Source organism: Kogia breviceps, chromosome 19 (genome assembly GCF_026419965.1).
Source record: "Kogia breviceps isolate mKogBre1 chromosome 19, mKogBre1 haplotype 1, whole genome shotgun sequence".
In the NCBI taxonomy this organism is placed as follows: domain Eukaryota; kingdom Metazoa; phylum Chordata; class Mammalia; order Artiodactyla; family Physeteridae; genus Kogia; species Kogia breviceps.
The window spans coordinates 48,572,058-48,595,936 of record NC_081328.1 but is presented as its reverse complement, the minus strand read 5'-3'; the positions used below and the strand labels follow the sequence as shown (position 1 = coordinate 48,595,936).

At 54.4% G+C, this 23,879-nt stretch overlaps 1 protein-coding gene across 1 annotated transcript in view; it reads right to left on the bottom strand.

The window, feature by feature from the left end:
• The window catches only part of TIMP2 (TIMP metallopeptidase inhibitor 2), a 50,962-nt gene extending 44,660 nt beyond the window's left edge, over positions 1-6,302 (bottom strand). Inside the window, exon 1 of the mRNA XM_059048512.2 lies at positions 6,148-6,302. Coding sequence (XP_058904495.1) covers positions 6,148-6,277 — 130 coding nt within the window. The 5' untranslated portion in view covers positions 6,278-6,302. The remainder of the gene's footprint in view (positions 1-6,147) is intronic.
• Between the last annotated feature and the right edge of the window lie 17,577 nt (positions 6,303-23,879).

Below are 23,879 nucleotides of genomic sequence, written 5' to 3'. Positions count from 1 at the left end.
GGTCTCTATCACTTTCCCACTGGAGCTGCACATGCAGCAGTGATGGAGGCGCCAAAGGCACCAGGATTCCAGCCAGCCCAGGCCTCAGGGGTCCTGGAGGTGGGCCCTGGGAGAGCCTGGGCCTGGGCTGGGGGAGCCAGCTTCATTCCTGCCCTTTCTGACACACTGGTACCCAGACTGCCCCCTCGGTCTGGAAGTCCTCCTCCCTCCCCACTTCCCCTGGCTGCATTTCCTCCCAGCATTCTGGTGCATCTCACATACGCCTCCCCCCAACCCGACGCCCTAAGGTCCTCACCGTCTATGGACCCTGTAGCAACTAAACAGAAGCCTAGCCCAGCACTCAAAATCTACCTGTTCGTTTAAAACTATGCACAAGTGCGGCTGTCAATCCTTATAGTAAGATTTCTATAATGTTCTCTTCTCACACCCAAATTGTCTTGGGTACCCGCTCTGGAAACGACTGCTCTGTGCAAACTTTGGTGGGTGTCAGAACCACCTGGAGAGTCTGAGAAATACCCATGCCCACGCCCTGAGCCCCAAGGGTCCAACATGGGACGCTAATTCAGACAGCTGCCTTGCAGCCAACTCCCTGGGTGATATGGCCACTGTCACCCACAGGTACACACTCTCGATGCCTCTCCTCCGGCCCGCAGGATGGAATGCAAACTCTATGTGATACACCAGACGTCCAGTCCCACTCTGCCTCTCAGGTCCTCCCGCCCTCCAGCCTGCTCTGTACCCAGACTCTCTCGCACCTTTCCCAGGCAGCCGGTCCCTGTCCTTGGCACTGCGAAATGATGCACTTAACCATGCCTGGTACGTGTCCCCCCAGCTCCATCCTCCAATTTAGGGTTCTTTACGCTTTCAACCTTGATTTCCTAAGTCTGACTTTCTCTTTCCAGAAAGACCATCCTAGCCACAAGACCACTTGCCCTCAGCCCCTTGTGTGTGTGTGTGTGTGTGTGTGTGTGTGTGTGTGTGTGTGTGTGGTGTGTGTGCTCTCACACACACTGCAGGGTGGAGGGGTGTCCAGGGCAGGCACCTGAGATGAGCTCCAGGGAAGGGGAGAAGAATCGGTGGCACTTACACCCCTGCCCCTAGTCTGCCTTCTCTTTATCTCCTTTCATGCTTTTTTTCCCCAGTTTTATTGATATAATTGACATACAGCACTGTATTAGTTTAAGGTGTACAGCGTAACGATTTGACTTAGATGTATTATGAAATGATTATCACATGTTCAGTTAACATCCATCATCTCATAGATATAAAATAAAAGAAAAACAAAAAGAATGTTTTCCTTGTGATGAGAACTCTTAGGATTTGCTCTTAACTTTCTTATACATCATACAGCAGCGTTAGCTATAGTCATCACTTTGTACATGACACCCTTAGTACTTATTTGTTTTTTAAATTTTTTTAAACTTTTTATTTTATATTGGAGTCACAGTTGATTAATGTTGTGACAGTTTCAGGTGTACAGCAAAGTGATTCAGTTATACACGTTTTTGCTTTTTCCTGCTGTTTTTTCCCATCCTTCAGACCTCCTGGGGTCCTCCAAGCATACCTCTTAGCCGTTTTGGAACCCAAGGGATTCATCTGCTACCACAGCCCCTTGGGCACTGGATCAGCAGCTCTGCATCAGGACGAGGGTGGCTGCGTCCACCCCCCGACCCCCAAGCCTGGGAGTCGTCTAAACCCGCACCAATGGAATGCTCTGGGCAACCCAGCTGAGATGACGAAGAAGAGCAGCAGGAGCCAAGCCCACGTGCAGCTCAGGGACTAGCGGCCAGGACCACCGACGCCAGGGGACCCAGCAGGCCCCAGGCTGCAGGCTGGCACCACGTCCTCAGATCAGAGAGGGAGGAACACGTGGGGTGGGGAGAGCTCCCTCCCAGCCACGTGCCATGGCCGCAGCACAGCCTCCAAGTGCTACACACATCTCTTCCCATCTCCCAAGCCAGGTTCCAGTCACTCCCCTGGAGAATACATCCTTCCAGGAACACTGTCCAAGGCCAAGCCCAGGAACTCGAGGGCCCCCCACGGCCCCCTCCCCATCCTCTCATTGGAACCCATTATCTCTCTTCAGATGCCCAAATGCTTTTCACCTTGTGACAGTTACTTGGTTCATTATTTGCCTGAAGTACATGGGGGCTGACTTACTTTAAGCCACGTCCCTGGCGGTCGGTTGGCGGAGTCTACACGCCTTCTGCCTACCCTGACCCACACAGTCTTAAACCTGCTTCCACACTGCCTGGCACCAGTGTCCTAGCGCTCCTTCCTGAGGGCAGGGATCATGCCTTGCTTCTCCCTTATGTCCCCTGGGGCAGAGCTGGGCACTCTGTAACTGCTTGTTGCAACACAGGTGAGCCTGATACGATCGGGATTACGAAACACAGACTGATACACTTTGCGAAAGGAGTCGACAACAGTGTCTTTACACAGCACCACCCCCATCCCAGCCCCCGTGCGCTCAAGACCTCAACTCAACTCACAGGAAGCTCGTCTGCCTTGCTTTTCCCGAGCACATGTTTGGTGAGGATGCTGCCGTTTCTGAGTGCCTACTGCGTTTCTCCCCGAGTGGCCGCTATCTGGCCCCCATCATTGTGTGCCCAAGGCCAGCCTGTTTGCCCTGGCAACCAGCACGTGCCCTTGGCTGTGGGCCCTGCCCCACCTGGTGCTAGAGACCACCGGAGGGTTTGCAAAAAGCAGCATCTAGAAATGGGAGCATCCTGAGAAAGATGGCATGGAGGCTGCCCTCCTGGGAGACAGTGGCCCTGAGCCTCACCTCCCAGGCCGTGGGGGAGACTTTATCGTCTGGGTCCAGAGAGCTCCTGGATTCACCCTCGACTCCAGAAACCAGTCCAAGCGGCCCAGATCTGCCAAGGCACTCAGCTGGCTAAGGAGCTCCAGGCTACCTCACTGTGGCACTACCTGAAGAGCAAGCCCAAAGCTGGTTTCCAGCCAGGTTACTGGAGCTGTGCAGGCCTGTAGGAGATGGCAAAGGACCCCATTAGATGAGAGGGAATGAGGCTGGTGGCACAGCCGAGCAGGGCTCTGAGATGCAAAAATACTTCCTGGAAAGGAAGCTCATCCTCACTTTTCTGGAAAGGACAAGGAGAGGGGCCTTCCAGGAGGAGCCCCGGTCACCTCTTCCCACCCCTTCATCCTCAATCTCATAACCTCAAAACAAACTCTTCTACCGACCCCAGTTCCAATCCTACCGGCTGCAAGAGCTAAGGAGATGCCTCCCAGAAATCCTTACACAGGCAGACAGAAAAATGACTGTTTCCTAAGCCAACTGCCTCTTGTAGACACCAAGCCATTTCACAAGCCTGCATCCAGCCAACAATTAAAGGAGCCAGCACACTGCATTAAAGGTCAGTCTTTAGGGACCCCAAGTACAGCAGACCATCACCCTTCCTGGACCCCCGGGCCACTGCCCTGGAGGCACAGTCACCTGTAGGGCTTTAAAACTACAAAAGCCAAGGTCGGAGCCAGACTTTTGATGTCTGCAAAGAGATCCAGACCCAAGGCAATTATGCTCTCGGCCAGAGTGGGGAATCATCACCAAGGAAGCCATGAACTCGCACCGCCTAAAGGAGAAGCAGATGTGGAAAGGCTATAGCTTTCACTGTGGGGTTTACTCCATGGCCATCTGGGGCCTACACCCTGGGATGTCTCTGGGACATAACCCGAGTTGACTAAGCATAGAAGGGCTGCCCATGGAACGATACCGGGCAGCATCCACCCCAAATTCATGTTCACCCAGAACCTGTGAATGTGACCTTATTTGGAAATAGGGTCTTTGCAGATATGATCAAGTTAAGATGAGGTCACAGCAGACTAGGGGGGGCCCTGAATCCAATGGCTGGTATTCTAATAAGAGGAGAGGGCACAGAGACACACGCACAGAGAAGGAGGCCACCAGAAGACAGGGCAGAGATTGGAGTGATGTGTCTACAAGCCAAGACACTAAATATTGCTGGAGCCACCAGGGGTGGCACAGATTTTCCCTCAGAGCCTCCAGGAGGAACCTACACTGCTAACACCTTCATTTTGGATGTTAGGCCCCCTAAACTGTGAGAGAATCAATTCTTGCAGTTTGTGGTCACTTGTTATAGCAGCCATGGGAACCTAATGTAATGGGCTTTGTGGCGCAACCCTGGCATCAGTAGGCCCTGTGGAACCTCTGAGCTGGGCTGGGGTTAAAAGTTTTGGCTCTACGATTATTTTGACGTGATGACTTGGACACAAATGCCAGGAGATGCAGGTGGAGGAGAGGGTAACGCGCAAAGCAAGAAGGGGCCTTGAGGCATTCGGACACTGCTGGACCCTGACCTTTGCTGCCCTTGATCCAAACCCAAAGCAGAAACGGCCCCAGCACTGCCTCAGCTGACACTGGGCAAGGATGGGAGTGGCCGGCTGGGCATTCTCTCTGTGCGTTCGGCCGAGGGGTGTGAGTTCGACCCAAGGGCCGACCCCTTCCTGCTCAGCCCCTGTGAACCAAGCCCTAGAGTCTCCTGAGCCACGGATTCCTTCTGAGCCTGGGCCTGATTCTACCCTAGAAGCACAGCCTCTCTCTCTGCAAGGGGCCTGGGCAGGCCTGGACTACCAGGGGACACCGCACGCAAGGCCAATCCTGGCTCCGCCACTGGGAGGAGCCTCTCCTCCCGCCGCCCCACCCCCCCACCCCCCCACCAGTCTTGCTGAGCAGCGAAGCCAAATTGGAGAACTTCCCCCCAATTCGGGTTTTGTGGAGACCACTCTGAAAGCACACACCGTGCCCCAGGTGCAGGTGGTCTGAGCCACGTGACACGCGCAGGTAGGATCACCTGAAGACTTTCCGCGCCGGGCAACAGCGGCAGCTCCAAGGGCCAAGTGAAGTGTGGCCAGGAGCCGTGGGGAGTGTGGGGAGATCAGAGGGGCACGGCTGACAAGAGGAGAAACCCAGAGACCCTGCCTTGCAGTCTGCACAGGTGAGGACAGCCCAGCCTCACCACAGCCGCCAAGAGGCTATGCGGCTGGCCACTGAGACTTAGAAGCAGAAAACCTGTCAGGAAGTGAGAGTGAGCTGCAGAGGCCCACCTGCTGTGTATCCGTCCTTTTGGTTAAACTGAACCTGCCCCAGGAAAACCTGGCTGACTGTCACCAGGGCAGTAGAGGCCTGCAAGGGTCAGAACTGGATGGAAACCTCCAGGGCCCAGCTGGTTCCTCCCATTTCTGCTGCATTCTCCCCACTTCTGTCTCCTGCCCCTCTGTGTATCAGAACAAACAACTGGGCTCTCCTCCCTTCCTCGCTAGCTCCCATGTGTGGGGAACACGGGGTCCTGAGGGGAAGAGATATTTGCTGGGGACTCTTAAGCAGCCATACAACCCTACCTGCAACCTCCAGTCACCAAAGCCCCTAGCTTGTGTGGATGTCCTGAAAAAGCAGTCACCACTCAAGGACCCTCCTGCCTGTCCCTGTGTGCAATGCCTCCTGGGCAGGACGTGGGAGGAGCCGGCCCTGGGGCTCTGCCCGGCTTTCCAGATGCTCCACTGAGCCCGTGGGAAACCTGACCAGGGGAGGGAAGCTTCCATCCAGCCCCAGCCTAATCTGGTGAGCCCCACAAGCGGCTTGGTGGGAGAGGCCCAGGCAGAGCAGCTCTTCCCCACCCAGCTCCAAGCCCAGAGGAGCCCAACTCCATCTCACCTGTGAAAGTTTCTTGCTGGGGTCCCCGGTCCTTCAACCCACTGAGGTCGAGAGTCCCCCCACCCCCCAGGCTGTGTCCCGCACTCTCCCCACCCCGCCCCCCACCCCACCCCCACCCCACCCCCGCGCTGGCATCCCGGGGCCCTCCGCCTGCCAAAATCCAATCCGTTCCCTGGCTCCCTTTTCTGGGGCTGGAGCTGCAGCGGAATTTCGGTGGAATTTTGAGGTTGAGAAGCATCTCGGCAGAGAGGAAAAGAAAGGAAGCGAACGAAGGGGGGAAAGAAAGTACGATTTTGGCATCAACTTGCAGGATTCTAGAAGGCACCGAGGCCCCGGAGGCGGGCGCTGGGTCCCTCTGCAAGATGCGGGCGGGCGGGGCGCCGGCGAAACCTCCGGGTCCAGCGCGCCCCGCAGGGGCGGTGGGCGCCGGACCGGGGCGGGGTCGCCGTCCTTACCTACGTCTGCATTGCAAAACGCCTGTTGCGGGTGCACCGGGGAGCAGCTGCAGGCGTCGGCCGGGCGGAGCCACGTCCCCAGCAGCAGGAGGCCGAGCACAAGCCGCAGGCTGCGGGCCGCGGCGCCCATGGCGGGCGGGGGGCGGGGGGCGGGGGCGCGGGCTCGGGCTCCGGCTCGCCGCCGCCGCCTGGGCTCGGGGCGCTCCCCTCTCGCCGGCCGGGGCCGCGCGGGTCTGGGCGGCGCTCCGCGGCCGCGCCCTCCGCTCCGGCCCGCACTCGCCGCACAAACTTTCTCGGCTCTTGGTCGCGGGGGCGATGAGGGGGCGCGGGGTGCGGCCGGCAGCGCGGAGACGAGAGCGGGCGGGGGGCAGCGAGCGAGCGAGCGAGCGAGCGCGCCACAGGCCGGGTCGCCGATACTCCACTGCCTTCTATGGATGTATGCGCCGCAGGCGCGGGCCGAGCCGGCCTTTTATTGCTCTCCGAGGCTTGTTGGGCTCCGCCCCCCGGTGGCGGGCGGCCAATGCGGGCTCCGGGAGCTCCCAGCCGCCCCCTCCCCTCTCGCCTCCCGCGCCTCCCGGCCCTCCCCCAAGCCCGGCTTTTGTTGTGTCCAGCCTGGCACGGCCGGGACCCGCCGCTGCGCACCTGGCTTCCCACCGCCCGGGACAGTACCCCGCAGCCTCCCAAATCGCCAGACTTGGGAGAGGGGGGGCGCTGCGGGAGGACAGCGCCCAGTGGACCCTGACTCAGCACTTGGCACTCGCAGCCCAGCCCTCCAGGGCACAGGCGGCCCACCCACCACCCCTTCTCCTCCAGCTTGGCACGGGAGATATACACAGCCTGATTCCCTCCCACCCCTGGGGTCTCTGAGATTCTAGCCAGGGACTGAGGAAAAGGATGTGTGCTTTGGAGCAGGGGTCGTTCCCTTGCCGCCCGTCTCCCAGCCCCCTTTGGCTGGGTGGCCTCCTGAAATTTACCGAGGATTCCTTTTTCAAATGGAGGCCTTAGAATTTTAAGTGCGCTTGGCCAGTAGAGTTGGAGGGGGAGGGGAGAGTGGTTACTATGAACAAAACAGGATTTTATATAAACTGGCCATATTTTTGATCAGCCAGCGGGGCGGGGGTTGGGGGCAGGAGCCCAGGAGACAGTAGGATCGGATGAAGGCATTTTCCGGGCTCTGCTCCCTTAGCCCACAAATGTGGGAACTGAAGGACTTTTCCCAAAACAGTTCTGTGTTCCAAGGAAAGGCAGAGGGTCTTAGAGGTGTGGATGGCACAGGAAGTGTGGCCCCTGGGGTCCCTGTCTACCTGTCTCTGAGCCCTCTCTGTGGTGGGCACTGTTACACATAAAGCATCGATCTTGCCAGCAGGATGTTTGTAATCCAGACGGGGAGTTGTAAACTGAGAAAAAAGACACAAAAATTTTGCCCGCTAAACTGTGTTGCTGACTTGAGATGTGAAACTGGGAAATACTGAAACAATGGAAAAACAGCTTCTTTCTGTTTGTGCCTGCTTTGAAACAGACAACCTGAAGAAAAGTTAAATAGGCAGGGCAGTTATTTTTAGAACTCTTAACAATTCCAAAGTCACTTTTTCGGCTTTTGTTTCTGTAAAATACAGTCGTGTCATTTGTGAAATGATGTTTGATGCTAATTTTTTTTTTTTTTTTTTTTTTTTTTTTTTTTTGCGGTATGCGGGCCTCTCACTGTTGTGGCCTCTCCCGTTGCGGGGCACAGGCTCCGGACGCACAGGCCTAGCGGCCATGGCTCACGGGCTTAGTTGCTCCGCGGCATGTGGGATCTTCCCGGACCAGGGCACGAACCCGTGTCTCCTGCATCGGCAGGCGGATTCTCAACCACTGCGCCACCAGGGAAGCCCTGATGCTAATTTTTTAAGTACAGTTAATTTGGAAAATTATCGCAAGTTGGCTGCCTGTAGCCTTTTCATTTCTTTCTTTCTTTGTTATTGCAAGTGGAAGGAAATGCTCTTGAACTTTACAGAAGCTGAAATTAATTTGTCAGTTTATGAAAGAAACAAATATCTATCTTAGGGGCTCTCAGCCTTTCAGGCAAGGTAGACACATAAATGATCAAGTATGCCTGAGGGTGAGAAATACATTACAAGTAGGTTGATGGTGGTGCAAAAGGGGATGGGGGTCCACGCCAGGCACAGGGCAGGAAATGAGGGGCCTGGGCTGGCCTGCCTTCCTTCCTTCCATCGACAATGCTTACTTGAGCATCTGCAATGCGCACTCTCCCGAGACCTGGGCACTCAGGCCTCCACAGAACGGACAATGGTCCCTGGGCCAGTGGGTAGAAAGACTCCTGAGCTGGTGAAGGAGAAGAGAAGTGAGGGGAGAGGAGCCATGGAGGAGATTTTAGAGGGTCTGGGAGGGGACCACGTTTTATTCTGAGGTCAGAGCTTCTGGAGGGTTTGGAGCAGAGGGGCAAAGCGGGCCCCTCTGAAAGGATGGAGCTTTGTGGTAGGATGGGCAGGAGTGGGGGCAGAGGGTTTACCTGTGACTCAGAGACGCAGCAGCCCAGCCTCCTCACTGGCCTTGCCAAGCCTCTGTCTCCGCATCCACAAAATGATGATAAAGCCCCCTTCCTAGTGGATTTCTGAGCATGGCTGAGCAGAGGCTCTAAAATCCGTTGCATGTGGTGGCTGCCATCGGGAGGCACTGAATGTTAAATGACTTTCTCGAGGGCACAGCAGGTGAAGGGACAGAGCAGCCCCCGAAAGCTCACCCCACCCTGACCAGTGCAGCCGTTTTACAGTGCCTGTGGCGGCCTTGGCTCCTGGGCGCCCCGCCTCATTGCCCCCGGCCTCTCCATTCCTCTACCTGTGCTCCTGGTTAGAATCTTCCCATCTCAAAACCACGGGAACTGAGGCCTCAGGTGAGGAATCTACTGAAGACAAGAAGTAGATTAGGATCTGGCTCCGGTGTCAACAGATGCCCTTTCACACGCTCTCTGCTCCACCGCCAGGAGGGCTCAGCAGCTGGGGATGAATGTGGGGAGAGGGCCGCAGCTCTGACCTCTGCCCAAGGAGGGAGGTCAGGGTCAGGGCGCCCACGTGCAGGAAGAAGGAGGACCCGAAGGCTGATAGCTCTCTCCATGGGCTTCTCTCCTAACTAGCTTCGCCGACCTTGATCTTAGGGGGCAGGCTAACAGGGGAGCCATACGGGAGACCCCCGCCCAGCCCCCATGTGCATTCTGACCACAGCCTGCTGGACCTCAGCTTGTATCTGTGACTCCCGGCAGGACTCAGGACAGACAGGAGGGGGCAGCACCTGCCAGGCCGGCCGGGGAGGGGGGGCTTCTAGGACCCTCAGATCACCACCCACACCCCCTGGGGCCACTACTTCCCACCGAGGACGCCCACTTTGCCCCTGCCCCCTTCCCAAAGAGACTTTCTCAAGGCAGAGCCCAGCAGAGCTGTCAGCCGGTCCCACCCCATGGGAGCATACCTAACAAACACATCCTGGGCTAGGCTTGGCAGCGTAAACGCTGTCCAGGGTCAGAAGGAAAATGCCAGCTCCGCCTCCTTCCTGCTCCTGTCAGGTAAACCGAGTCAGAGTGACCTCACCAGCCTCAGAGAGGAGGCCCTGTCCAGCCAGCACGAGGATAGGCTTCAGAGGCTCCTCTTCTCACTCCATTCGCTCTCCCAGTTTACCGAAGATCCATTTCCTCCTGAGCTTGGGAGTGTTTTCTCCCTCGAGACAGCTGGAGCGGAGCTGAAGGCGTCACACTCCTTCCGGCAGGTTCCAGAGAGCCAAACTCTCTACAGTATGTAGTGTGAAAATCGGGCCCACAGGCTCAGGAATCTGGCCCCGAAAGAGTGGGCGTGTCTCGGGCAGGTCCAGGGGCGCGGGAGCTGGCAGCTGGTGAGGGTGAGGGACGCGTCCCTGTGCCTGGCGGTTTGTGATGTGTGGCCCCCAGAGAGGAATGGGCAGCTGGCATCGGGGTCATGATGCCCACCCACCCCCCCAGGGTCGACTCCGGGCATCAGATTCGTGGCCACAGTAGGTGGCGGTGCCACATGCAGCCCAGACATCTGTCTCCAAAGTTCCTTGGCGGGGCTGTTTACCATAGGACATCCCAGAGGTGACAAGAAGGTGAGTAAGAATGATGTGTGTGTGGCGTGAAGATGGGCCACGGGTCACTGCACAGTCAACATGGGCATCTTCGTGATCAGCCGTGGACACTATAAAGGGCATTTTGATTTTTGTTTCACTTCATTAATTTCGTTATGAATCCTCTTCCGCTGGGCCGGCTTCTCAGCCTCGGCACCGCTGACCTTGGGGCCAGAACTTTCTCTGGTGGGGCCGTCCTCTGCACAGCCGGGCTGTCCTGTGCTTGGAGGGGGTATTGAGCAATAACCCTGGTATCTACCCTCTAGATGCCAATAGCATCTTCCCCCCAAGTTGTCACAACCAAACTGTCCTCAGACGTTGCCTAGTGTCCCCTGGGTGGCAAAACCTCCCGAGTCGATAACCCCTAACTAGGGAAACTGATAAAAATCCTTGGTCTTGAAACCAAATGCAGAGACATAAACAACAAGGTTCTGTTTCTGTAGGGCAAATAGTAATGCGTAGGGAGGGTCCCTGTACCCACATATCACCCAGAGAACAGGGAGATGGTGCTCTGTCCATACTGGTTCTCATGGGAGAGAGGGAAGGCAAGAAATAGTATAAAGATTGTTGTTGAAAAAGCGCCCATGGAAATTCCCTGGCAAGTCCAGTGGTTAGGACTCCATGTTCTTACTGCCGAGGGCCTGGGTTCTATCCCTGGTCGGGGAACTAAGATCCCACAAGCCACAAGGCCAAAATAATAATAATAATAATAATAATAATTAATAATAATGTGCCCATGAGCATACAGCATGCATGATAGTCCATTTATGGGAAATTACACATATGCAGGGATGCAGACGGATGTATGAACAGGTGTTCACCAAAAAGTCCATTGCATGTCTCCCGGTGACGGGGACTTAGGTGATGAGATAGATGTCATATCCTGCTCCTCGTGTGGGGAAAGCAATTTTCAGATGATGGTCCAACCCTAAAATGGACAGCACTTGGGGCAGAAATATGGCTATTTTTCTACATTTTCAGTACATCACTACCAAAGCCTGCCCTGGCTGCAGCTCCTCTAGGCATTTACCTTCCAATGCCCCCGCTCCGTCCTCTACACTGCTTTTGGCTCACGCCTCCCATTGGGGTTTCTTTGGCTGCGCCCCTCGCTATACTTTATGCCATCCCATAGAGCATCTTCAAGAAGGCGGGACCTGGCCTCTCTCCTTTACTCCCTGCCTCTGCACCTGTCAATCCCACTTCCTCCCCTCCCAGGCAGGTCCCCCTCTGGGCAAAGGCAGCCTTGAGCCAGGGCACACACCTTGCAAACCTGCCTGTGTCTTAATTCCCCGCTCCCCACTATGCAGAGCACAGCCTTCACAAACCCGGGGGCAGTACTCACACCACCCATGCTGCTCTGATCCATTCTAGAGTGACTCCAGAAAGAAAGGAGGGAGGGAGGGAGGGAGGGAGGGAGGCTGTCATGGGGGTGAACAGAGCCCATGAAGTAAGTTGTTGGCTTGAAGACACTGCCGCATCTGAAGTATCCGGAGCAGACAGCCTTGACGGCAGCACGTAAACACTTCCTCCAGGGAGGCGGCTCCCCTCCAGGGAGGCGGCTCCGGCACAGCCGTGGTTTCACCCCTGGACCGGGAAGCCTTTTCAGACCTTGCTTCCCATGGACTCTCCGATGGCACTGTCTCTCCTCCCTGTGGCCGCGTTTTGCCTCCCTGTGACTCAGAAGGGACTCCAGTCCTGCAAGGGAGCGCACGTCCCTCCTTCCGGTAGCGAGGGAGGGCCAGGGAGGTGCTTCTGCACAGTCCGTGCCCCAGAAGTCCACACCCCAGAGCTGTGCAGAAAAGCTGTGCTGTTCTCCTCCGGCTCCCCACCTGTCTGCCTCTCAGCTCTCCCTCTGGGGACTTCCCAGAGGCCCCTGTAGGCTTCATTTACATGGAAAACAAAGGACTATGGGAGGCGCTAGGCAGTGGCTCTCTTGGGGCACTGCTCTGCATTTTCTCGTGCCCAGGCCATTTCCTTCGGGCCCTGGGCATGCGGTCATGTGCTTCCTCTCATGGACGGGTTAGGGAGCAGGGCCAGCGAGCAGAGATGGGACCAGTGCTTCTCCATCCCTGGCTTTCTCCCGGAAGCAGCCACAGCTGGCCTTCTGGGGACCAGGGGCTGGCCAGGAGCGAGGGGCGGGACAGCTGGGGGACTGGCTGCCCAGCTCAGCAGGGGAGGGTTGGGGCTGAGTTTTCGTGGTTTCAGGTTCGCCTCCCTGGAAGGCGGAGGCAGGAGGCTCAGGTTTCCCGCCCCGCCATCCTGCTCTTCCTTTGGTGTTGGGAGTGACGGCCCATGGCCATGATGTCATCGCCTAATCCAAACAGAAGGGGGGCTGGTTTGGCGGCGCTGGCTGGCTTCCCATGCTGAGTGCAGCAGTAAATTTCATTTCAAGGCTATGATTAGGACTATGCCCAAGAATTTCCTCTCTCTCTCCTTCCTCTCCCCAATCCTATTTTTCTTTCTGTGCTCCTGCCTTGCCTTCTCTCCCCCTTGCCCACCCCACCCCCCCCACGCCCCAGTCTCTCTTCTCTGGGGATGCCTCAGGTTCTCGGCGAGGTCAGACTGTGGTCAGCATCACCAAGCTGCTTCCATCCCCAGTCCGGTTTCTTGTCACCCTCAGATTCCAACCTGTCTCACTCCCCCCCTCCCTCCGTGACGAGCTTCGGAGCAAACTGGAGTCCAGGGTGAGGGCGAGGGGACAGAATGCCTAAAGGCCCTCGTTCAACCTTGAGCTGAACTGCCAGACAAGACGGAGAGCAGGATGTGGGTGGCTCTGGTCCCCAACAAAGAGATCAGAAGGCAACGAACAGAGCCAGGAGGAAGGCGAGGAGAGGCCCGGCTCCCTGAAAAGTGATTCATCAGGTCCTCACCGCCATTTCCAGCTGCTCTCTGGACGTGTGGGCCTGGCTCGTTGACTCTCTGTTTTTGGCACTCCCACTCTCTCCTCAGCTACGAGACAGCAGCCCAACTCCACAGGCGAGAGGGGCCAAAAGGCAGTGGCTCGCCCTCTGGGACCCCATGTCCCCGGGCCTGCCCAGCCCCTGCTAGAAGTGGGATCATGTGTGCGGTCCTGCGCCAAGCCCCGCTCTGCTTCTCTCCTCCTCCGGCACGGCCCCAGTTCTGCCCAGGCATTCCCTGGCCCGGGAACGAGGCCAACACCTACCTAGTCCCTGCGGGAGGTGACTTGCATCCTCCGGCACAGCCTCCCCTGACAGGTGTCATCTGACCACAGAGCCCGGTCGCCTGGATGCCCACAGCGAAGGCAACAGGGGCTGGGTGGGCTGCGTCTCTCAGCACCCAGGCAGGCTGAGCTTCCTGAAGACACAGAGGGTGCCCTGGGTCCCCCTCAGCGCTCCCCACCGATTTGGACTGTGGTGTGACTCCTCAGGCCAGGTAGAGGGATGTCCCAGGTGTGGCCTCCTGGCTGGCGAGTAGCCCCCTGTCCCCCCACCCCAGTCCCCCACCAGGCACATGGCTCTCCAGCGCTCCTTCCCCGCCGAGCCTGGACGTGGCCTCAGAGCCTTCCTCGCCATGGCCCAGGAGCCAGCCCAGAGAGCCAAAGGGGGCTCGTGAATGATTTCCATCCCAGGGAGGTGCCCAGCTGGGGTTGTGTGGAGAGCGGGCCGCCCTAGGGAGGGGTAGAGATGGAAACTGCCCTTCTGTGGCCCGTTTACCTGGAATTCTCAGTCCCCTTGCGTTGTCTCACACGGGTTACTTGTCTTCATGTCTGCCTTCCCCAAGACTCCCGACTTCTTAAGGTTATAGCTCATTTGTTTACTCATTCATTCTTTCATTCATTCATTCGACAAGTTTGTGTTGGGCCCCAGCCGTGTGTCAGGCATGTGCAGGTGCCGGGGATGTGGATGGAACAAAAACGGCCCCTTTCCTGCTACAGCATGATCCACCTTTTAGTAGAAATACAGAGAGAGATGATGGCACAGTGTGTTGGGGACCCGACGAGGTCCGGATGGCCCGGGGGAGAGACCTGGAGGCCGGTCAGAACGATTCAGATAAGGCGGGAGAAGGTCCCAGAGGTAGGAGGACGCAGGAGCTGCCGGAGGGTCCTGCCAGCTGAGCGCGGACGTGGGAGGGGGCAGGGCGGATCTGGACCACGTGACGGGTGGGAGCCGGAGACAGGCAGCAGCTGTCCGTGGTGACGCACTACTGAGCAGGATGATTGGAAACACATGTCCACATGTCCCGCCGAGAGACGCATTCATTACTCACAGCCGAGGGTTCTCGGACAGCATAGGAGTCAAGAGGGAGACTGGTGGGGAGCGGTCTGCAGGGCCAGGGAGGGGCTCCGGGCTCCCTCATAGTCGGTGCCCATCGTCTGCACCTGGACATCCTCGGTCGGACGCCCCTCGACTCTGGCTGAGTTCCTACTCGATACGTTAAAAAAAACCCTTTTGATTTTGAGAACCTCCAGACGTGTTCACAGGGAGAGAGAAGAGTGTCATGTTCACCCATGTCCCAATGCCCCGCTTCGAAAACGATCGACTCATCCAATTTTCTTTCATCAACACGTGCCCCAGTGGACGATTGGGAAGCAAATCCCAGACGTTGTATGTAGTTCCTCTGTAAACACTGGAAGAACATTTTTGTTGAAGGTCTACTTTCTCTTTTTCCGGGTAGAGGAACACACTAACTTCACTTTATGAGGGTTTCTCACAAGATTTTTTTCTTCTCTTCGGGCTAAACCTGCTCCCCAGAATCAGATAACCCAGGGTTTATCCTCCATCACCAGCTGTGTGACTCGTGCCCCATGGCTTAACCTCTCCTGTCTCTGCTTCTTCATTTGGAAAGTGGGATCCCACCGGAAGTACCCTCTGCAGGAGCTCGCAGGGAGGCATCCAGCACATGGCAGGTCTCAGATGACATTGGTGATGAAGGCGCCAAGAAACAAAGCAGATCCCACCGCCAGGAGGCTGCTGGGGCCAGGATTCAAACTCTAATCTGCCAGACTCCAAAGCCTGTTACTTTTTCATTCCTCAGGCATGGTCGGCATTTCCAATCAGCATGCTTTTTAGGGTCCACTGAACCAAGGTTGCCAGTGACCTTTGGTCACATGATCTGGAAGATCCCTGAACCTCTTCCCCTTGAAACAGGGTTGAGGGAGATGTCCAGTAGCAGGGAAGCAGTTTCTTCAAGAACTCAAGGCCCTTGGAAATGAGCAGCAAATGGGGTCTTCCAGACAACGGGAGGGGAGAGGGGTGAGAAGAGGGTGTCTCCCTCCACCTGGAGATAGGCTCAGATCTTCCCACCTGGGAACAGGTACTCTCATTGTAACCCTGAATCGATGGGTTGTAAGGAATAAATACACAGATGAGACAGGTTGGCTAAAGTGGGCTTTCTTCAAAGGATGGAGCCTCAGAACGTCTGGAATCTGGAGAACCCTCAGGCCTACTTTACCCCTCTTGTTCTTCTCGCTCCTCCGAATGGCTCATCTCCACTACTTGCCTGTCTCTCTGTCTCCTTTCTCTCCCCAGATTTCTCTGCGTTTTCACAGCCCAGCCTGGCTGCCTTTTTATCCAGAGCATTCTTTTTTTTTTTTTTTTTTTTTTTTGCGGTACGCGGGCCTCTCACTGTTGTGGCCTCTCCCGTTGCGGAGCCATCATCCTGGCCCAGCCGCTCTGCAGCATGTGGGATCTTCCCAGACCGGGGCACGAACCCGTGTCCCCTGCATTGGCAGGCGGACTCTCAACCACTGCGCCACCAGGGAAGCCCCAGAGCATTCTTATGAGCGCAGATCCAATGGGCCAGCCGGGGTCAGGGGACTACCCACTCCTGGTTCAATGGCTGTGCCGCTGGTACCAACTGGGTAGTCGGAGCCTGCGTTCTGAAGGACAGGCTGGCCCAGGAGGGGAACAGGAAGGGACACCTCTCTGGAGTGAGGGCAGGGCCCCCACAGAGAGACACTCGGGTGGGCAGACAGTTGGGCCCTTGACTGCCCACCCATGAGACTCTCATATCCTTTGAACCCTTCAGCATTTGGAGAAGGCAGTCAGGGTCTGGGGCCAGGATGATGGCTCTGTGCCATCAGCTTGGGAGAGGTTGGCTCCAGCAGAAGAATCCTGTGGGGCTGCACCTCCCAGGCCTTGTTATTGTTCACACTTTCATGGGGCAAAGAGCCCTATTCAAGGCTATGAGGTCAGAGCCCTGGCCTTGTCTTTGACCGTGTCTCCTGGCAGTGGTGGAGGACAGCAGCCGCTCCAGGCTTGGACGTCTCCTGGAAGGCATGTCTGGGGCTGCTACTCTCTAACTGACTGCCAGAGAAAATATTTTTTGCAGGTTCCTTGTGAGCTGAGAATGGAAACGCAACACCCAGCAGGATGAGTCGGGGAGGGAGGCCTACCTTTCTCTGAGAATCAGGAAGACACCTGGGGATGGCATTACTCAGGCACAGCTGGGATGGCAGGTCCTTGATGGCCAGGAGGGGCCCAGGTGAGCAGAGTGGCCAAGGATGGGGAAGGCCCAGGACCAGAGCAGATGATGGGGTTGTTAGAAAAGTGTGTGCTCTAAGAAGGCAAATGAGATGAGTCAGGCTGAACCGAAGGGCTCTAGCTTAAAATAAACAAACAAAAAAAACCTTCTAAAAAGTACAGAATTCAGCCTGAGTTTTGAAAGTTCAAATACACAAAGAAAAAGTATATAATCAATACTCATACAGAGAGAACCAATGTTAGTATTTTGGCATCTATCACCCATTTTTTACTTGCAGGTATATATGAACACTTATGTAGCAAGTAATATTGTATGTTCTATTTTGTAGCTGCCTTATTTTAAACCCAGGAAGGTATCATGAACATCTTTCCAAGTGATTAAATATTTTCCTGCAATACTATTTCAACATCTGCATGGCATTCTGATGTAGCCTCTGCCCAGAAGGCAGGATGAAGTTGCCAATGGCGATGCCAGGCTTGATGGTCCCTATAGCTCCCAGTCCCAAAGAGTAAGCAGGTGTCCTCAGCCGTTACTATGGCAAAATACTTGAGGAAGGCTCTGATTGGTCAGGCTTGGATCCTGGGCCCATCCTTGAGCCAATCACTGTGGCCAGCGGGATTGAGGGCTTTGATTGGCTAGGCCTGAGGCACATGCCTATCCTGTAGCCAGGAGGAGGCTGAGGGGATGGATGCTGAACAGACAAAAAGCGTAGATCCTCCACAGACTGCAAGCCAACAGGAGCTCCACAAATATGCGTGGAAGGACTGTCCAACGAGGTACTGGGTCTAAGACTAAAGAACTGTGAGACATGGTCCTTACCCTGAAGAGGCTTACAATTTGAGGGAGACCCCAAAATACACAAAACCAATTAAAGAAAGGTTAAATGCCAAAAATGAGATAAACACGACAGGAGGATTTTGTGGCAGGACAGACCTGGGTTCAAGTCCCATTTCCACCATGACGTTGGCCAATCTCTTTACTCCTCTGGGCTCAAGCTTTCTCATCCATAAAGTGGAAATAATACCACATTCTTTGGGGTATGGTGTGAATTCAGTCTGTTGACATAAGAAGAGCCTAATTTGGAGTCTGGCATATAGTAGGTGCTTGGTAGAGGGTAATTAATATTAGTAGTGGCAGGATTTGTGCAGAGGAGGGGGAGATTACAATGCACAGACCAGGTGCTTGGAAAAAGTTTAAAGGTGAATGGTGGATTCATCAGAGCAAAACGTGGAAACCACTCAAATGTCCATCGAGTGATGACTGAATAAACAAAATATGCCGCCTCTGGGCAATGGACTAGGATTTTGGCATCAGAAAGAATGAAGCGCTAACACATGCTACATCAGAACTTCAAAAACATGCTCACTGAAAGAAGCCAGACACAAAAGGCCACATATTATATGATTCCATTTATATGAAATGTTCAGAATAGGCTTAGGGCTGAGGGAGGGGCCAAAGGGAGATAGTTTCTTTTTGAAGTGATAAAAATATTTTAAAATTAACTGTGGGGATGGCTGTATAACTGTAAATGTGCCCCAAACTATAGAATGGTACACTTTAAATGGACGAATTGTATGATATGTGAATTATATCTCAATGTAACTTTTTTTTTTTTTCAAAGACATGTGAATGGTGGAAGTTGGGTCTTAAAGGTTGGGTCAAGTTTGGATAGTCAAGACAGAGAAGCTTTCCCCGGGGAAGAGGTGGGGGGCATAGAGGGGAGCCGGTCTGGGTTTGTGGACACAGACCTGGCGAGGATAGGTGCTCAGGTGCTCCCTGAGCATGGTTCAATGAGACATGAGGACATGGTTCAATGAGAACCACTGAAACAAAGTCCCCCTAAAACCGAGTTTCTCTGCCAAGTTTGTGATTAGCCTCTCTATTCAAAACGTGATTCCCACGGACTTCCCTGGCGGTGCAGTGGTTAGGACTCCACGCTTCCACTGCAGGGGGCATGGGTTCGATCCCTGGTCAGGGAACTAAGATCCCACGTGCTGCACAGTGTGGCCAAAAAAACCAAAACAAAACGAAAAAACAAAAAAAAACGTGATTCCCTTTCTTGTCCAACACCTGTTTCCCTCAAGACTGAGAGGTATCACAGAAAAGGGGGACTGAAACAGCACGCCAGCCCCTGTGTCCCTGTCCTTTGAAGTAAAAGCCTTTTGCTTTAGTCTCCCAGGCCTCCCTTGAGTCTCAGAAGGGCTGGCTCCAGAGTTATTGATTCGGAAATGTGAAGATGTAGAAACAAAGAATATTTGTTAGTCGGGAAAACTGGTAACAATTTAGACTATAAACCAGACACATAGCAGGGTCACCGAACTCCCAGTTTCCTGAAATATATAGATAAATACATGTTTGACACTCAGTCCTAAGTGGTTTTTATGGGATGCAGACCCACTCCAATGAAAACTGCTGATGCAAGCCTGTAGACCCCAGACCGGTTGAAACCAGAAGGCTGGTGACTCAAAATTTCACCTTGACGCCAACCAATCGTACGCAAGCTGATCAGGCACCCTGCGGCCCCCTCCCCCACAGGACCTGTAAAACCTTTGTCTCCCGACCGGCAACTTGGAGATGATCTTCAGACATCAGTCTACCATCTTTCCAGGTTGCTGGCCTCCTGAATAAAGCAGTTTTTCCATCTCCACCAACACTTGTCTCTCGGGTATTGGCCTTTTGAGCAGCGAGTGGCCGAACTTGTGTTTGGCACCGGCCTTGTCTGTTTACACCGGCACTGAGGTCCCTCCCGAGAGGAGCCTAGGCACGGCGCTTCTGCTTCTCCTTCAGGCCTGAGACAGACAGGAAACGCTCCCGGAGTTCATCCGGGGGACACGGGGAACAGGATGGGAAGATGAGGCACAGGCTCAAACCCTGTGCTCCCAGGAAAAGAGCTTTAGTGGCACAGCCACCTCTGCTTGCTTGGACTCTGGCCTCTGCCGAAGAACGGCCTCTCCCCTCCTCAGTGCCCTGCACCTTTTCCATCCAGCTGTCACCCTGCTCGTCTCGAAGCCAGGCCCCACGAGAACCAAGCTCATCCATCGTGATCTAACCGGTAAGGCATGGGACTCCCCACGGCATCACCATCAGCTTCTCTGTTGCCCCCCCTCTCTCTTGGGCAGGACAACCTCCAACCTATGAGTAATTTGTTGCCACCCGGCACCCACCGTAGCCCCTGGAACCATGGGGTCTGCTGGCTTGGCTCCTGGTCTGGGGACCCAGGTGGTCCAAGTGGGGGTCGTGGGTGAGGGAGAGAAAAGAGGGAGGTGAGAACAGCTTCTCTTTCTTGGGCTGGCAAAAGCAGAGCTTTTCTGGCAAAAGAACAAGAGGAATCAAAGCCATCGGAAGATGGGGTGGGAGAAAAGACAGGTGTCAGACACAAGGACTGGGATGGAGTGACGATTTGAGGGCCGCTAGCGGGAGGGGCCCTGGGGCTTGTTTCCTCTCACGGGGCATCTTGGCAGGTGCCATTCCTGTGACTCCTACCTCCGGCTTCAGCAGCTTGGAGGATGAGTGCCTGCCTCTGACCCGCCCGGAAAGAGAACATCATGGGTTCCCTGGCTGGAGAGGTACCGAAAGATTATTTTTTTGCTCCGGGACAACATACATACAGAGAAGTACACAAATCTTAAGTGTTGAGCTTGATACATCCCTGCAAAGTGAAGGCAGTGAGTGACAACCGTCCAGAACGGTGGAGAAATGGACCATCGCCAGCACTGGAACACCACCTCCCGGTCACTCCCCCACGTAGACCTCGTTCCCGCCTGCTAGCGCTGGGCAGCCACCGAGCCAGGCTTCTCTTTTTAGGTCTGATCACCCCCAACCCATATCCCCATTTTTCAAAACCCTGTCCAGTCATTTTTGCAAAGATGATTTTATTCATATAGAAAATGCGGGGACTTCCCTGGCAGTCCAGTGATTAAGACTCTGCACTTGCACTGCAGGGGGCATGGGTTCAATCCCCGGTCGGGGAACTAAGATCCCGCGTGCCATGTTGTGCGGCCAAAAAAAAAAAAAAAAAAAAGAAAAGAAAACGCAGTCACTGCTTAGTTAAGCTTAGTTGGGTTAAGCTTTTAATTTCTTGCCAACAGTTTGTACTTATCTGTACGCGGGTGACCGTCTCAGAGGAAAAGGTACCAGGTGACAGGATTCGTGTCTGTAGAAACTGCTTGACACCTGGAGGAATATCCAGAATTTGGTCTAACAATCCTCTTCTCTTCTTGGGGGAAGCAGCCCAGAACAGAACTAAAAGATGGTTCTGCCATGCTTAGGATGTGAGAATCACAGTCGAACACCGTGAGAAAGAAAACCGCCTCCGGCAAGATAGCTGCTGGCGTCGGGCTGAGCGGGTTGGTGAGGACCCCTGAGGCGCTGATTCAGGGCTCCGTGTTAAGTGAGATTTTTAAACCATTCTTCTTGCTTACACCTGTTGAGTTGGAGTTTTCTTTTATTTGCAGGGGAAAGCAAACCAAATAGAGACCCAATGTCAGAACAAGAGCCAGCTCCATCAGCTGAAGAGGTCCCATTTTCTGAAAAGACTGATACATCTTCCTTATTTTGCTAATTTCCCACAGATGCGGAAGACGGGTGACCACCATTCTGCGATCAGCCTTAGGACTGGGGCCCAGCCAGCTGCTCTGAAGGAAGTGCTGTGGCCCCAGGGGTGGGCGTGGGGAAAGACCCTGCTGCCTACACACTGTGACAAGGGTGTGGGTGGGTCCAAGTCTGGGAGCTGAGTGGGGGGAAAGGAAGGCTGCAGAACAAGCTGGCTGGGCATGCTTTTCCCAGAAACGTTCTCGGGAACACTCATATGTTATTTTCTTTGAGGCTTTCTTTTCTCGCGCTCAGCAAAGCTTTACATACCAAAGCTCCTTGATGAGGCTGGATGAGGAGGAAATTTAACTTGCGAAAAGTTAACCTTCAACAAAGAAAACAAGAAAGGTTGCGTGTCTTGGGCTGAAGGCTTTTACAACAACGAGGCCAAGATTTTTGCCATGAAATATGCTGATAGTGTAAAAGCATCCAGGCTCGCCTCGGCCCGGCCACACCCCTGTTTCCCACGAAGGTTCTCCTCGGTCTCTCTACTGCCGCTCTGCCAAGGGCCACCTCCACAGCCCAGCTGCTCTGGTGACCAGGCACCTACTCGTTTTGCTCCTCACCTCTTTTGCCAAAGTCACATCGTGGGGGACTCAATTGCAATGTGGCTTCTGTGTTTGGGCTTTGAAAACAAGAGGCAGTGAAAGAACAGCACCAGATATGGAAGCAGAGAAGAGAAGGGGGTTTTGATATAAACACCTGAAAATTCTGGAAGAATAGCTACACTTATTCTCATTTATTTTTTCTCCAAGTATGGTTCAAAAAATGGACTGTCACCAGCTGTGCTAGGCACTGGGCATAGAGAAATGCTTGAGGCCTGGTCCCTTCTTCTAAGCCACTTGTTGTCTAATCACATAGACAGACATACAGACAATTCCTATAATGATATAGGAAAAATATTACAATAGCCTCCTTCGTTGGTTAAGATACTCTCAATTATAAGTAACTATGCATCAAACCCATACAGTCTTAAACAGTAAAGTAGATTTACTGACTCACATAACTGAAGAGTCCCTACGGAGGGCAGATGTTGCCATAATTGATCAAGGTTCACCCCTTCTCGGTGCCCCTGCTTCTTTCTCAAATTGGATGGCCTCCTGGTCACAAAATGGCTGCCAGTGAAACCAGGCTATATGCTTCTACATTCAAGTTGCTTTCTTCAGCCACGGACCAGAAGTCTTGAACTTTGCTATGGAGTGGTTAGCAGAGTAGACTTAGAGCCATACAAACCTGACCTTTAACTCTGTCTCTGTCGTCTTCTGGCCTTGTGGACTTGGGCAAGTGACAAACCCCAGTTTCTGTAAAGTGCAGAGAACAACAGCACCAGTCTCACTGGGTTGTGGTGAGAAGTAATGGAGTAAATGAGACCAAGCACTTAGCACAGCCCCTGGCACGTAGTCAGTATTCCGTGAATGTGGCTATAGGGGGCACTGGTTGCATCCTGAGCTTCTTCCTTTCTTTGGGGGACCCACACCTCCACCACGCAGCCCAGACACTCTGGGGAGAGCCAAGTCTTCCCTGGCTCCAGGGGTGACACACAACCCATCCTCTGGCCCCGCATATCAGTTTCGTGCTGGGCATGTGCCCCAGACTGACTCAGTGAGAGTGGAGAAGACGTTTGCAGGGGGTTGTGGCCGATCATATTTCCAAGCTGGTGACAACGATAGCTCCCATCCCACAAATTCCTCATGGATGCAGCCTTGACGCTCCTCCCATGAGTGGTAAGGACTATGGCTCGTCCCCTTGGATCCGGGCAGGGCTTTGTGACCACTGCAACCAACACAGTACAAAGGAAGTGATGCTGTGTGCCTCCTGAGGCCAGGTCATAAGAATGCCATGCACTCCTGCCTTGTCCTCTTGGAGCCCAGGCACCATGCTGTTAGGAAGCCCAAGCAGCTCTGTATGAGGAGGAGCCAACTTCCCAGCCAGCATCAGCACCAGTTTGTCAGCCACGTGAGTGAGCCATCTCGAAATGGATTCTCCAAGCCCCAGTTTAGCTGCCCCAGCTGATGCCACGTGGAGCAAGGATGAACTGTTCTTGCTGAGCCCTGCCCAAATTGCAGATTTATGAGAAAAATAAAAGATTAGTCACTAAGTTTTGGGGTGATTTGTTGTACAGAAATACGTAACCAGAACAGGAGTTCAGAAAAAGAGATTCACTGCCATTTAAAGGTTTGGTGTAGAGCTGGAGGCACTGCAGCCATTTTGGCAGCATGAAGGAAGCCAGTGTGAGGACTGCTACTGGCTGTAGCAGTGTGCTGCTACAGAGGATAGAAAGAAGGGGTGGACCTGAACCTGGTCCTCTGGACATGGCTGAACTGCTAGCTCAACTGCCCATGCAACCCACACAGCTTCTGGACTTTCCAGTTAATATGAACAACCATATCCTCTCCAAAGTTTAAGCCCTTTCTGAATTGGATTTGTTACTCATAACCCAAAGCATCTGAACTAGGATATCGACTGTCACTAACAGGGGATCACCACCTGGGTTTAAGCCTAGAGAAATGTCCCGATCAGGTATCTTAGAGCGGTAATGATGGTGGCTCTATGGGGCTGGCCTGGAC